Source organism: Typopeltis vanoorti, chromosome 13, assembly GCF_054136105.1.
Source record: "Typopeltis vanoorti isolate ZY-2024b chromosome 13, IOZ_Tvanoo_1.0, whole genome shotgun sequence".
NCBI lineage: Eukaryota > Metazoa > Arthropoda > Arachnida > Uropygi > Thelyphonidae > Typopeltis > Typopeltis vanoorti.
This window is the reverse complement of record NC_143561.1, coordinates 13,959,186-13,975,933: the sequence shown is the minus strand read 5'-3', so window position 1 is coordinate 13,975,933 and position 16,748 is coordinate 13,959,186. Positions and strand designations below refer to the sequence as shown.

Genomic DNA, 16,748 nt, shown 5'->3' with positions numbered 1-16,748 from the left:
AAAAAAGCATAACTTTAATTTTATTGACATCGTAACATCTCTAGGTTGCTTTAACATTATATTCCATTATTTTCTTACTACAGATATCTGAATTATAAGCCTACAATTTCCTTATTTCACTTTAAAATTATTATCATTTATTACTTCTCTTGTGATCAGAGGAATCATTATATGGGCTTTTATAATTGAAGGTGAGTTAGTCAATCTCATGTGCAGATAGCAGGGTTTTTCTCATAGAAACTTGGGGTTTTCATCCACATACAGGCAAATCAGTCATGAGAACATATGCAATTTATAGACAAAAAAAATGGTGGTGGTGGTGAGCAGTAGATGGCAATGACATTAGCAGTGTCATTATTATTAACATCTGACCTCCACAAATCAGAGGCTCATCATGAGAGATACACACTATCATACACAAAGCTCATCCAACCGTGCCTTAAACTGATTCAATGTGTATACATTCACAACACACACTCAGGCAATGCATTCCAAGTACTAGTTAATAAAGAAAAATAATTAATTAAAACAAACTCAGTGTTCTTCACCTGATGACTGAATTTATTTTAAATTGTTGCCAAAACTATGTAGTATTAAACTGATTTTTAAGAAAGTTGTTCTGTCATATAAGTAAAACTTAACAAACAAATAAAAACAACTCACATCACAGAAAAAAAAAATAAACAAAAACTTTGCTATCATTCTTTACTTTATTAATATTATTTATTATTATTTTTTTTTGTGAATTGAATGCACTGGTAGCAACTACATTGCAGCAAACAATTATACTTGAATTCTGCATATAACTCTTAATTTTCTATGTATAAACCATCCGAAAAGCAGATGTTATTTTATTGATTAATAGATGGATATCAATCACAAGAGACTATTTCTTTTTTTTTTCTTTCTTTTTCATCAAATGATCAATGAACTTAGAATGAAAAATTAAAAATACTGTGACTATCAAAATTACAAGCCTGCATGTTGTATATACATTAAAAAATAAGTATTTCTTTTTATCATTGCTTACACAAGATATCAGAGATTAAAGGCTTAAAAGATTAGATGCAACTAGTTTTTATAATGCAATATGAGAACACATAATGGTAGACCTTTTTTTGGGTGACAAGAGTGCAAATGTAACTAAGTGCATATGCAGCTTATGTTTGAACTTGTAAATATTTGAACTCTGGACTGTATATAACATGAGCTAGTTAAGACCTCATCTTGCCAACTACAAATTCAAGAAGTAATTTTGTTATCACTGAAACTACAGAGAATCATCAATAAAGATTTATATATGTAGAGATGATTTATTTATATGCAATAAAAACAAAAACAAAAACAAAATAATTTTTGTAATCACTAAAGATATTCTTTTACTCACATAACTTTTCAGTAAAACTTAAAAAATTGCTGTTCTCTCCCTCTCTGAATATTTAGAAAGGGAGAAAGTAAAATATTATGCTGTCCTTTATTTTCTAGTATTTTTAAAATTAACATGTTTTTAATTAATTATTCATTTCAGTAATGCTAAAGTTTGTTTGAAGTTTTTACAGTGATGTAATATATATATATATATATATGTGTGTGTGTGTGTGTGTGTGTGTGTGTGTGTGTGTGTGTAGAAAGTATAAGCTCTGTATTACTAAAATCTTGGTATTTCTAGCCTGGCTCCCACTGATGAGACCTCAATAAAGGTCAAAACCGGTCTGGGTAGTGGCCCCCTTGCCTTTAATACAAAGCATCATACATCTCCTACAGGAGATGTATGATGGGTAAATTTTAAGGTTAAGGCTAAGATTAAGGGTAAATATTAAGATTAGTGATCAGAGGTTATTCTATTTTTACCATGAGTTGCCTTGGTCTTGCACTACGTGCAGGATCAGCTAGACTTGCAACACTTGCAAGTGCAAGCTTGACTTGTTTGTCTGTTTGCTTACTTGGGTAATGGAGTAATACCAGGTTTTAAAATAGCTTGGTATCTTTAACACACATATGTATATATATTATTGTTCATCTTTACTCGGTAGCAAATATTATAAAAAATTAGTTTGAATGACTATATACCGAGAATGAAAAAACAACAAGGTTTAATATTAAGATACAACTAGTTTCGTTGAATGATTCAACTTCTTCAGGTATCACAGGCAAAGAATTATACAAAAAAATGACAGAGACATGATAAAATTACATCAACAGATCTAGTATAAAAGACAATAGTACATTTTAAAAACAGGAATGCGAGCTTGAGTTCTAAATTAAAGTTGACTACATGCGTGAGCTGCCACGAGTGCGCCAATACTGAACAGAGGCAATGTGTGCATCAGAGAGATTAAAGCTAAGGCTGTTGTTAATATGGGATGAATCTAGTGAAATTTTTCTAGATTCGATGATCTTTCTTTCAAGTTCATCATAACACACATGGATATTAGAAGTTTTTGGCCAGTCTAAGAGGTGTTGGCGGCCTTCATCCGAGTTAATAGAGAAGAGTACGTGGCTAGAGAGATCGCTGGCTCTGGTCCTATTGTAGGAAATGTCTCTTTGGTGTTCTTCCATATGCAAAAGGATGGATTTAGCTGTCTGGCCATAATATAGTTTCCCACATTCACACAAAATCTCCCTACTCAGTATCCAGGAGACTACAAGATTTTGTGTGAATGTGGAAAACCATATTACGGCCTGACAGCTTAATCCATCCTTTTGCATATGGAAGAACACCAAAGAGACGTTTCCTACAATAGGACCAGAGCCAGCGCTCTCTCTAGCCACGTTCTCTTCTCTATTCACTCGGATGAAGGCCGCCAACACCTCGTAGACTGGCGAAAAACTTCTAATATCCATGTGTGTTATGATGAACTCGAAAGAAAGATCATCGATGCCTCTGTTCAGTATTGGCGCACTCGTTGCAGCTCACGCACAGTGTCAACTTTAATTTAGAACTCAAGCTCGCATTCCTTTTTTAAAATATACTATTGTCTTTTATACTAGATCTGTTGATGTAATTTTATCATGTCTCTGTCATTTTTTGTATATTTCTTTGCCTGTGATACCTGAAGAAGTTGAATCATTCAACGAAACTAGTTGTATCTTAATATTAAACCTTGTTGTTTTTTCATTCTCGGTATATAGTCATTCAAACTAATTTTATATATATATATATATATACATATATATATATATATATATACATATACACATGTTTCACTAACTTACTTATGTACTATAACAAGGTGACAAATACTTTGGACAGGAGATGCATATACAGTAGTGTATTTGGATTTTGCAAAGGCTTTATAGACTGCCACATGACAAGCTGTTAAATAAATTGAAACAGATAGGGTTGGATAACAGACTTCTGTGTTGGAGCAGTGACTGGCTGTCAGATAGGTATCAGAAAGCTGTATATGGGGATGCAGTATCTCGAAAGAGAAAGGTCACCAGTGGTGTGCTACAGGGGTCAGTTTTGGAGCCATTGTTGTCCAATTTGTATGTTAATGAAATTGGGTTGGGTTTAACTAGTGATATCCAGCTGTTTGCAGATGATGCAAAACTGGGGAGAACAATGCACAGTCAGGCTGATGTTAATGCCTTACAAGAGGACTTGAATAGATTGCATGAATGGGCAGGTAAGTGGAACTGTCAGTTCAATGTTGCCAAGTGTAAGGTTTTGAGATTTGGTAAGCAAAACGATGGGATGCCAAGTATACACTTGGTGGGGAAACTTTAACAGAAGTAGAGGAGATGAGAGATCTAGGAGTGATGGTGAACAAGGACCTGAAATTCAGGGGCCACATTGCACAAGTTGTGAAGACATCACATTGAATAATGGCAATGATGCAGAGAACCCTGACATGCAGAAATAGAGAGGTTATGATTCCATTGTATAAGGCCTTGATCAGGCCTCATATGGATTATTGTACACAGATTTAGTTGCCAGGTTTTCATGGTGACGAGGATATGTTGGAAAGGGTACAGAGAAGATTCACAAAGGTAGTCAGTGGTCTTTGGAATAAGAGGACAGATTGAGAGAATGCAAGTTGCAGAGCCTTGTGAATAGGAGGTAGAGGGGGGATATGACTGAGACATATAAACTGGTCAGGGGTTGTTATCAGGTAGATATGGAAGAGATTTTTCATAGAATTGGAGAGGAAAGTAGAACAAGAGGCCATTGTTGGAAACTGTAAAAGGAGGGTGTGAGCAAAGGAGTGAGAAGCAGGTTCTTTGCATGAAGGGTGGTTGGTGAGTGGAATGCATTGTCTGAGTGTGTTGTGGATGTGGACACACTGAAACAGTTTAAGATGCGGTTGGATGAGCATTGTATGTACCTCCCACGATGAGTCTCTGACTCCATGGAGGTCGGATGATGATGATGATAATATACATATATATATATATATATATATATTACATACACATTTACATGCCAGTCTGGCGGGCCGAGTGGTTAGCATATCCGCTTTCCAGCCAAAAGGCTGCGGGCTCGAATCCCGCCGTGGGCATGGATGTTTGCGATTGTCTTTGGAAATACTAGGGGTGGTCGGTGGTAGATGGCATTGGTGTAGTTGTGGTCAGTTGGTGGATTGAGTTGTGGAGGCAGTTGTAGAGCAGGTGCCCTCCCTCGATGAGTCTCTGGACTCCATGGAGGTGTAAAACAATAATAATAATAATAATAATTTTATTTTCAGTAATTAAAAGACAAAGGCAAGTGTTTTTGTAATATATGATTTATGCAGTGTTGGGTATAAAGTTTTCTGTTCACCCACTTTTCGTTGCAAAAATCATGTAAAACTCTGACAATATTAACTGGTTTATGCAGATCAGTGTTTTTAACTAATACATTTTCTCCATTCATTATAGATATATATATGTGTGTGTGTGTGCAGAAAGTTTTTTAACTTAGGTATATTATGTATTCAAGATACCAAGTAATTTTATAGAAACTTGGTTTTTAATCCTATTTCCCAAGTGAGCAAACAGACAAGTAAGTCAAGTTTGCACCTGCACGTAGTGCAAGTCTGAGGCAACTCATGGTAGTGCCACTCTAGGCAACTCGTGGTAAAGATGGATTGCCTCAGACTTGCACTACGTGCAGGTGCAAACTTTACTTACTTGTCTGTTTGCTCACTTGGGAAATAGGATTAAAAACCAAGTTTATATAAAATTACTTGCCATCTTGAATATATATATATATATATATATATATATACACACACACACATACATACATACATATATGAGAGATGAGATACAATGTTCTTCTTTTTCTATATTTCAATGGTTTATTTTCTTCAAGTTATAACTTTATAAGACTAACCTGAAAGATTTACAGGATATACATTACTATCTGTTTGCTGTTTAACTTTTTTTTTATAAATATTAAATAGTTAGAACACGAAGTAAGTGGAAATTTTTTTGAGTAAAATGATGCACTTGCAATGTTAAGAATATGCATTCCATCTAATTATCTGCAAGCATAAATATTTCACTGCTACAAATTATCTGTGATGGTATTATAGTGGAGTGCAGTATATCTGTCTTGTCGTTAGCTAATCAAGATTAGATTGGATACTGTTGTGTTTCCTAGGTGATCTATGTTTACCACTTTCTGTTGCTATCTAAAATATTTGAAGTAGTGGTGATAAATAATGGAGGTATTTGCTGTTTGTGGAGTGTATTTTGGTTCACTAACTTTCAAAAAAGGGGAGTGGAATTTTAAAATTTGAAAGTCTTAAAATCAATTCACTTGGTATTCAAACATTTAAATGAAATGTAAATTTCACAGTAAAAATTTCTGTTTGCTTTAGCTTTTAGTATATATTCTATTCTACTTGAATATTCATATTTTTTTTAACTTTTTCTGTCTATAAATTCAGTGTTATTCTCTTGGGTTATGGAATCACAGATGTTTAATTAAAAAAAAAAAAAACAGTAAATATTAAAATAAAAATGACAGTTAATTAGTATCAATAATATCTAGTGCTTTTTTTTTTATTATTTTGTAAAGCAATAAGTACCATCAGTGCCATAACTAGGCAGGTGCACAGGCACAGAGCCCAGAATGAGGGGGGGGGGCTGAAATGGAGTGCCAAAAAATAATCAGTATTTTTTCATATTTTAAATTTTGCCACTGCAGGGGATGATTCCATAATGTTTTCGGTTAAAGCTAAAAATTAACCAATCTATTTCTATCATTTTTTTAGGGGGAGGGGCAAAAAAAAAAATCTTGCACAGAGTACAATGAAAAGCTAGTTACGGCACTGGTTGCCATACACATTCTTTGCCAGCAGGAAAAATTGAAAATTAAAAGGATACGAAACTTTAAAAAAAACTTTTTACTAATATTTTTCATTCATAGTGTCACAATGTTTTTAGAATAGGAACAGCAAATTAAGTATATAACACAGTTTATTAATCATCGATTTATTGCACAAGTATATAAAAAATAAGTACAATGCATACAATCATTTTAATAAAAATTTTATATAACAAATATCTTAACCATGCACATAGTGAAAAATGTAAATTTCATTAAATAACTAGGCTTATTTACCTAGTATGCAAATATACTAGGACCTAGGTAAACATGCAAAAAATTGCTAAATATTACAAATTTCTAAATGCACCACATCCATGTCAAACATCACTTCTAATAAGGATATCAGTATGCCTTACCATCCCCCCCCCAAAAAAAAACTGATACTTATTTCTCAACATCATGAAGAGGAACAAGAAATTATTATTATATCCCTAAGATCCCATGGAGTCAAAGACTCATCTAGGAGATCCTTTTGTCATACACACAGCTCATCATACCTCATGTGTTTACCTAGGTCCTAGTATGCAAATATACTAGGACCTAGGTAAACATGCAAAAAATTGCTAAATATTACAAATTTCTAAATGCACCACATCCATGTCACACATCACTTCTAATAAGGATATCAGTATGCCTTACCATCCCCCCCCCCCCCAAAAAAAAACTGATACTTATTTCTCAACATCATGAAGAGGAACAAGAAATTATTATTTTATCCCTAAGATCCCATGGAGTCAAAGACTCATCTAGGAGATCCTTTTGTCATACACACAGCTCATCATACCTCACTTTAAACACATTCAAATTCTCTGCAGACGCCACATTCTCAGAAATGAAAATTTTTAACAACTTTTAACAAGCATCGTGTGCTAGAGGCTGTTAATTTAACACTGGAAACACATATTTCAAAAATATGTTTCTAATAATCATGCAATAATAAAATTATTATTAATAATTCTTGTGAATATGTTTCTAATAAGTGATCTAAGACTGCTTCAAGGAAACCATAATGAGTTCTTGTTAGTAATCATTATAGGCCAATCAGTATCTCAGGAATGTTAGTAAAACTACTGTACTAGTAAAATTGGTCAAAGACAGAATTCAAGAATGGATGGATAAGTATATGATATGCTGTAGTGTCATACAGAGTATCATATACTTATGATACTCTGTATCATATACTTATGATACTCTGAAGGTGGACAAAAGATAATGGATACTAGTCTAACATCAGAGCCATGAAAAACTATGTAAAAAATATTTACAGCAACTGTATAGCACTCCCCACCTGATTTTGAATGTACTATTCAACATCAGCAGAATCAATGAAAATGCTGAATTTATTGCTGCAAACAAAAGAACAGTGTCTTTTCTTTTCTTTTTAATAGAACCTAAGCAGATATAATTATACTGAATAAGTTCTTAACTTACATAAAATTAAATTTTTAGTAACATTTTTGCCCATGTACCACAGGCATCATTTGAACAAAAACTGAATCACACAACACACAATTAACAGAAAAAGAAACAAAAAAAACAACAACAACAAAGTGTCACCTCAGCTTTAGTAAGGCAACAAGCAGTTAATAATAAAAAAATAAAATATGAAGGAAAGTTTAGCAGACTACAGAAATACTATTTCCCATAAGGCTGATAAACATAGGCTATCAGACCTTTTTTTCTTTAAATTAAATTTATCATACAAACCTTGACAAGATCAAATTTCCAAAAAAATCCTTACTGAACTGCTACACTGTTAAATGAATGGTATTCATTACAACCACATAATCTATTCATGAGAAATTTAACTGCCACCTTTTAATAAATTTTGGAAGATTTAAAAAAGTTTTAGAGTATAGCGTAACCATCACCAACAGGTGATTAACATGGTATTCAGAAGATGGGAATTTAATAAAATAATTCATATAATTCAACAAAAACTACAAATAAATGCTCATTCATAAGAGAAAGATTATAGTATAAGAAACAAAAAATGCCCAAAAAAAGTAACTTTTCTTAATGACAACAAAGACAACTGTCTACTCATTTCTAATAAAGTGCTAATTACCCTGAAATTTATGAGTTAATTTAGAAATAAATTCTTTAAACACATTCATTAAAATTACCAAAGCAGATTAATTTTGTTTGTCTCTATTAATTCTCACTTTCTGTATGAATAAACATCTAATTCTGTATTCCAAACATATGTAGTGTCATTATATTGGGTGTCCACATCTGAAGCTTGTGCTGTTAAGAAGCCAAATTCCAGGCTCATTAATACTAATCTGATTATTATTATTCGTGACACCACCAAGGAGTCCGAAGACTCATCGCGGGAGGACACCTACTGTACAACTCTCCATCTCCATTACTACACAGAACGTCTACTACAATCACCTACATCAACGCCATCTATATATATTTATTACTTGCATACTTTTGATGTAAACAAGGTTATGTTTTAAAATACTTTTTATTATAACAGTTTTATTCATCTGAAATCCACTATACATATTAAAGAAATACAATATTGGCAAAACAGAATATAAATTCAGGCCAATAAAAACTGACAGAAAATCACTTTTCTAAAGTGCAATCTGGTGGCATTTCAGATAACCACAACAATTTCTTAACAGTACATGAAACAGTCTAAAAAAAAGCACTTGCTTAAAATGCAAGAAGCAAAGCAGATTAATATTTGAGAATTATTAATCTTAATTCCTAATCTATATTAGTTCAAACTTATAATCCTTTGAATCCTATATGAAATTAAATACACTTCAATGAGCAGCACTCTGATTAGAGCATAAGTTTTGCTATGCTAATTATATAATCTTTAAAAGCAAAATTTCTTAAATTTTAATACCAAAATATCTAAATATTAAGCAAATTCTCACTATATTGCCACTTAAAATGAGAGTAATAACAGTAGAGTAATCTGATAAATATCACCTCTGTAGAAAACTAGGTCATCAAGCTTCTAAAATGACAGTTTGCATGCCTGAGATATCTACAGCACAATTCCAGGCAAAGCTGACTTGATAGCATCTAAAATGTTAAATACCATGCATATGTGAAAAACCACTAATGTTTTTAAAGGGGGAGGGGACAAGAAAAAGCATTTACACTCATATGAGGTATAGCTCTTATAGTAAAAACTAGACCTACTATTAAGATGTCTTAAAGAATATGCTAAAAACTATTTTATAAAAACTATGAAAAAAAAATTATACAGTATACAATTTGGTGTTTAAATACTGCAGCTGGTGGATCATGCAATGCTGAAGTGCACAGTGGATCCCAAGACCCTTCTAAAGTCCTGGGATTCCATGGAAGTGTCATGTAATAATATTAATAATAAAATAAAACAAAACTAGATATATGACTTGTAATTATCTTTGAAACTTGTCTAATGGAAGAGAAGTTGCAGGGAAGGACGGGGGGGGGGGGGATCTGTGTAATAGAATAACAGCATTTTCAATATATGCATACTGTATGCAAGTTCATAAGTTTTTCTTATATTTCAATATGAACTTTTAAAAAGCAAGCAGGTCAATGATAATTTATAACTTATTTATTACATATATAAATAACATAGATAAGAATAATAAACCTTATGGAAAGCATTTTAGTCAATTTTTCATCTGGGACAAGTTTTATTTTGTACTACTTTCATTACTGTTCATTCTTACTTATAAAGAATACATAAAGCTGACCACAATTATTTGAAATTAGAAATGGGGCATATATTCTGGCTGCCTATACTCTGCTCTGGATAGCAATACTAAGTAAATGTTGGTACTATTTATGAAATTTTAACAAATGTCCATTCAATTTACACAGATTATGTACACTTACTGGTTTGCATGTTATACAAATTTCTTACATAGCATTTAATGATCTACTAACCTGTGCCATTCAGGTTTTAATAATGGGTATTAAAGAGGATTATTATAAAAATGAATATGCGTCTTCAGTAAAATTAGCATATGTATATAAGTATATTTGGATGGTCTTGATGAATTTTTCTTGATATAATTTAAAACATACTGAGAGGTTGTTTTCTAGTAACTATTTGTAATTACTTGTGGCTTAATAAAAGTCATATCAAAGCTTTATTTTACAGGATTACTGCTTTGGCATTTTTAAAATTAGATTACATCTAAGGATAGGTCTTCAAAAGGAACTAGTTTAAAATGATTAACCTAACCTGGTTTAAAAAGGAAAAAAAACCCAGAAACATGCTAAATTAATCACAGTATGAAATTTAAAAAAAAAAAAAGAAGAAAATTTTGCATCAACTTTTTTAAGAAATTTATATATATATATCAAATCCACAGCCAGTTGGATGGAGAGCAGGTATGCTGTCCACTCAGCCAACAAGGGCAGCATGAAACATAGGGCTATCTCCATATCACTGAGGACAATAAATCCGCTAACTAATTATTTATGTGAAAGATATATTAAAATAAAGATATACCTGAGCATAAAGGTATGACGAACACACTTCGCTGAATTTAATTTCAGGCAGGATTTTTTTTGGTACTGAAATTATTATGAATGGACCAGAAATCAGTATAAAACAAAATATTACATGGGAGGTAATGAACCAAAACATGTACGAAGGAATAAAAATATAAATTAGAAGCATGGAATAATCCAATTAAACATCAAAATTACAGAATAAACGTGAATATGAAAATGCAAGTGTCTCTCTCTCTCTCTATGTATGTATGTATGTATGTATGTATGTATATATATATATATATATATATATATATATATATATATATATATATTATGAAAATCCAGCAGGATCAAAAATGGCGTGTGCTAGCTGTTATGAGTAACTACTGCCTTTATATATTTATATCCCTTTATACATGTTTTGATTCTTCAATTCCCATATATTTAGTTTCATCTTAGCTTCTCGTCCAATCATAAGATAAGTACTAAAAAAAAACAAATAAAATAGAATAAAATAAAGTTCAACAAAGTGTTTATCATCGTTACTTTCGAGGATGCTCAGGTATGTCTACATTTCAATATATCTTTCATAATGAACTATTAATTAGTTAATTTTAATTAGTAGATTTGTTAGTCTTGTGGGTAGGTATGGGAATAGCAGTTTGTTCATTAAGCTGCTAAATGAAAAAAACTAACGCTTATCATGTAGGTATTAAAACGTATATACAGTATATTACGACTGGCGATTACGATCGTGAATACGATATCATTTTCAATTAAAGTGAGTTTACCTGGTCTCGCTCGGTGGTACTCGAGTCTCTCCCCTTCGGAAACTCGGGTTTGTTTATTTATTTATATTTTCCTCTCCCACAGAATAGGCAAGCCAGCCGGAGAACACATGCAATTAATGGACAAAAATCTATTTGAGAGAATAGAAAAATTTGAGTGGTGTGGTGTAGTGTTGAGGTCTCCCGCGAAAAGTTCTGAGACAAATCATACAAATGGAAATAGGGTAAGAATTATTATTTTTCACCTCTACTACCGAAAATACTAACTTTTTAATTGCATTCCTCTAAAATTAATTTTAGAGGATGTAATTAAAAAGTTTTTAATTAAATTTTAGTAAAAACTTACATTTCTCTATTATATTAATGTGTAGATTTATTAGCTTTTATAATTATAATAATTTCCCCGCCTTCCCCACCTATCAACCAATTTTTGTAACATACGAAATCTACCCTAATAAGGACCAGAGACCTGTCAGCATCTTGGCTACTTGCCTATGAACCCCCCTCCCTCATTCCCCCAAAACCCACGTTATATATATATATATATATATATATATATAAAAACCTGGAGGACAGAGAAAAAAAATGAATGGGGAAGGCCTTTGCTCTGCAGTGGGGAATTTAGGCTAACAACATTATATATATATATATATATATATATATATATATATGCTAATAATGAATTATTTAAAAAAATATTAGCCGAATGTACATAACTACATCCAGATATTATTATTATAGTAACCTCCATGGAGTCAACAGACTCATCGTGGAGGTCCACTTAAACAGCAACATGTCTATCATATTGAACGGTTAGTAGTTGGAAGGGGGCCAATCGTTCGATGCTGTCGGCACACTCTCCCTCGATGAGTCTTTGGACTCCCTGGAGGTGTCAAAATAATAATAATAATAATAACTTTGATGTTATTTACACTCCATGCATTGTACTCACTCACAACTGAACTACTTGGAGGTGTCACGTAATAATAATAATAATAACTTTCCGTGTAAAAAAATCTACTCCTCGCACCCTTCTTCACCACATCTTTATACAACTTCCAGGAATAGCCTCTCCTTCTTCCCATCTTAACGTCCACTATTTTTATAATTCCTTATGTATTAATGTGGTAGAATCCCTTAACAAACCTGAAGATCTCTATCATATCCCCTCTTTTTCTCCTATCCACCAAACTCTTGTAAGCCACATTCTCCCAATCATATCCTCTGCATAACCAACACTCCAGAGTCCCGATATCACTTTGGTCATACGTCTTTGCATCCTCTCAATGTATCACATCATATGTACATGCGGCTAATATCGTTTAAAATAATCCGTTGTTAGCATTCTACCTGGTATAACGGTTCGTACGCAGAAGATGGCTTGTTCGTTTCAAGCCGGAATATTTATAAATAAAGTGTTATTTAAAGTTTCCAAATTAAAAATATTTATTAATGGCAGAAGTGCCTCAAAAAACAGGTCAGTCTATTTAAATCAACCTGCAAGATTCTACATATTATTTATCACCTATTGCTCAGCCTAGTTTTGAATCATCAGCAAATAACTGAATATTTCTGCTCAGATCATTTCCTATATCATTAACGTACAAGTTAAATAGCTGCACCACAAGTACACAGCCCTGTGACACACCGCTTGTTACAGGCCTTCTCCTGGACTCGGTTCCTCATAAACTACCCTCTGGTGCCTATCCATTAGCCAACCCCCCCCCCCATCACATCACAACTTATATCTAAACTATCTAAACCCATTTGCTCCAATTTATGTAACAGAATACCATACGGTATCCTATCAAACGCCTTTGGAAAGTCAAGCAAAATCGTATAGACATTTCCCTTATCCAGCTTCGCTATTACTTTATTATAAACTAAGCAAATTACTAAGGCATACTATAACAAGCCAAAAGGCTATTTTACCGGCGACATAAGTTAAGTTTAAGGGAGATGGTAAATCCCGTATTATTCTACAGCCGAGTACGAAACTCGGATCGAAATCCTAGAGTTTCATGCCGAAAAAACTATCGGCGAGCCCAAGTGTAAGTAATCACTTGGGTAGTACAACACCAGGGCAACTCGGAGCAAAGGTGGAGCAAGCTCCGTCACTGTCCTTAATATTCTCTCATAATGTAAAACGCAGCTCCTAGGAGATGTATTACTGTTTTACATTATGAGAAGAGGTCACTACCCAGACCGGTTTCAACCCTTTTTGAGGTCTCATTAGTGAGCAGGTAGACCTGGAATGTCAAGGTTTTAAGTGAACCGAACTTACATATACCTCTACTATTATGAGAGAATATTAAGGACAGTGACGGAACTTGCTCCACCTTTGCTCCGCGTTGCCCTGATGTTGTACTACACAAGTGATTACTTACACTTGGGCTCGCCGATAGTTTTTTCGGCATGAAACTCTAGGATTTCGATCCGAGTTTCGTACCCGGCTGTAGAATAATACGGGATTTACCATCTCCCTTAAACTTTACTAAGGCATACCTTTCATAAAACTATGCTGTCTCCCCCATACACTATCCTATTCCCATTCCTGAATATCTTGACCACTACCGTCCCTGAGATGCTGATCGGCCGAATTGGCTATCTCTATTTTAAACCCTACTTTATGCAATAGCAATATTTTCCCTTCACTTGGAACCTTTCCGGAGCAAATATTCAAATATGCAATAAACATCAATTAATAATCAAGTTCTGAATTATCGGCTGATATGAATCCCACCCATAAAAGGCCGTAAACCTATAGTACACTAATACTGTGGGTGGGTGGATTAAGGATTGGATAATCTGGAAACCCTACTGTAGAAACCTAACAAGACACTCCAATAACAAGGCGTCCAATAAGCTAGATGGTGGCGATGAAAGTCATCTACCACCCAAAGATCCATACTACATATGGATAATCCCATATACATATGGGATTCGAACCCATATCCTGTTGGTAAGAGAGAGCAGATAATATCCAGTCAGAGACTGGATATTGTTTGTTACACAGAAATTGTATCGATATCTTAATAATGAAAAAAATATATTTATTAAATTTTACTATACTAAATTTTAATGAATAAAATGTGCATTTTACACAATAAGCAACATATATTTTATTCATGTCTTACTATTATCATGAAAATATTATTTTTTATGTGAATGCTACCTTTCGGCTAAGGATTACATTGAGCTAATTTCCCTGCGCTAGAGACCAAAAGTACTTTCTCAAACCACTTCAGCCCTCCAAGAAGCAATGTGGGAGTTGTACGCTGGGGAACGAAAATCGTTCCCCAGCTTTACTCTTTATACGACAATGCTTTACTCTTGTATATTATGCACATTGCCTGAAATCAATAGTTTAATAAATATATATAACTTATTTATATTAATAATTGTATTGTGTTATTTGTAATAAATGGTATATAAACGCGATATTTTAATGTTGAAAAGAATATTATATGTATTCCTTCCAATCGACTGCCTTTATTTCTCATGAACAAAATTAGTTGTATAACGTCTATAAAAAAATCCACAGTTAATAAATCAAGTTAAAATTTCGTCGTATTCTCTGTACAATTTATTTCATTTGTTATTTATAATACGCGTGAACTGTCATATTTAACTTTCAAGATTATTGTTTTACCCAAAGTTATCTGCAACTTAAAATATATATGATAATAACCAAAAAAAAAAAAAAACGCAACCCCCAAGACTTGTCTAAAAATACAAGAAACAACTATTTTATCACACGGAAAAAATATACCGCTGGTTTTAAACTACAAGCGCTTTCATTCATAAAACAGCATTTAACTTCTTGGAAATAATAATAATAATAACAGTAAAATGCACAATATATAAAATATAAACAAATTGTGCATGTAGATCTACTCCTCTCAATGACGACGAGTAGTTTTAAATGGCATTTAGCTATATATAGAATAATATAGTCTGTCGCCAATCATAATATACCTATTTAAATTTTAATGCCTATATGATAAACTTTAAACGTGTCGCCTTTATATATTTCAACATCTAAACTCTAAAATATCATACAACCGCGCAAACAAAATTCGAATTATTGATGTGTTTTTTTTTTTGTTTTTTGTTTTTTCTGACTGCAGGGAAAATAGCACAAACGTATGCGACGAGTACAATGACATTGAATTGAAAGAATGCGCTTTTTCCCCCCCTCTCTCCTCACAACTACGCTATAATGTAACTAAAGTTCGTCGCTACTCTCGACACGATAAGTTACTGCCGTCGCACTCTCTTACAATGTCTGCAGTGTACATACGTTCGGTTGACAACGAAGTGAAATAGCATATGCAAAGAAAAACCTTAATATTTAATAACAACTGATGCTAGGGCATACAGTGTAACATCATGGCTGCCACACACCTAAATGTCTGTGAATGGCGAAGGAAACACACTCCCTCCCTTCCCCCCCTCCCATATTCCCGATTGGGATAACCCTGCCCCGGTATGCAGCGTGTCCCAACCAAGTTTCCGCACGTCTTAAGCTTCTTCTATGTTAAACCTTGAAGTTTCTTAGAATATAAAATAATAACAATCAGAAGTATTAGCCGCAGTTTACCTTGAAGCCCATTTCATGCTTTTTCCTTTAACTATTACCCCTAACTCACCTCAGAAACACAAAAATTCCAAGCATCCGCGATTAGGGCAAGAGGCCCACTGGGGCGCACATTCCAGCCGTATGCCTTACCTGTCGCGAGGATCTATCCAAGTCGTTTTCTTGTTGATGTGATCGATAAAGTAGATCTTCCCATCGTAGTCTCTTCCAATATCCCATCCGTCAGGTAAAGGGATCTCACCATTACGTCGCTTAGGCATATTTTATCCAAATAACCACAAAAACAGTCCAAAAGTTTCCCGTCGTTCAAGCTACACTATTCCCCAAGCCTCCATCTTGAACAACTTATTAACATAGGAATTACATGTTTCGTGACGTCATCACAAAACTATCCGACTCGGTGCTCTTGGCCTGTCGTTTGGCCAATCAAGAATGACTGCCGGGAGCAACACTTGAACCAATCACATATGGGCGCACAAGAGAATGGAATGTGGATGTTTTTTTTTCTTTTTCTTTTTTCTTTTCTTTTTTTTTTTTTTTTTTTTTTTAACAAACTGTGAACACACGCGAGGAC

The 16,748-nt window shown here is 33.5% G+C and overlaps 1 protein-coding gene across 3 annotated transcripts in view; it reads right to left on the bottom strand.

The window, feature by feature from the left end:
* The window catches only part of kibra (WW and C2 domain containing protein kibra), a 135,972-nt gene extending 119,471 nt beyond the window's left edge, over positions 1-16,501 (bottom strand). For all 3 annotated transcript variants that reach the window (XM_090402346.1, XM_090402348.1, XM_090402347.1), the window contains exon 1: positions 16,307-16,501. In XM_090402346.1, coding sequence (XP_090258472.1) covers positions 16,307-16,434 — 128 coding nt within the window. In that variant the 5' untranslated portion in view covers positions 16,435-16,501. The remainder of the gene's footprint in view (positions 1-16,306) is intronic.
* Positions 16,502-16,748: the final 247 nt, after the last annotated feature.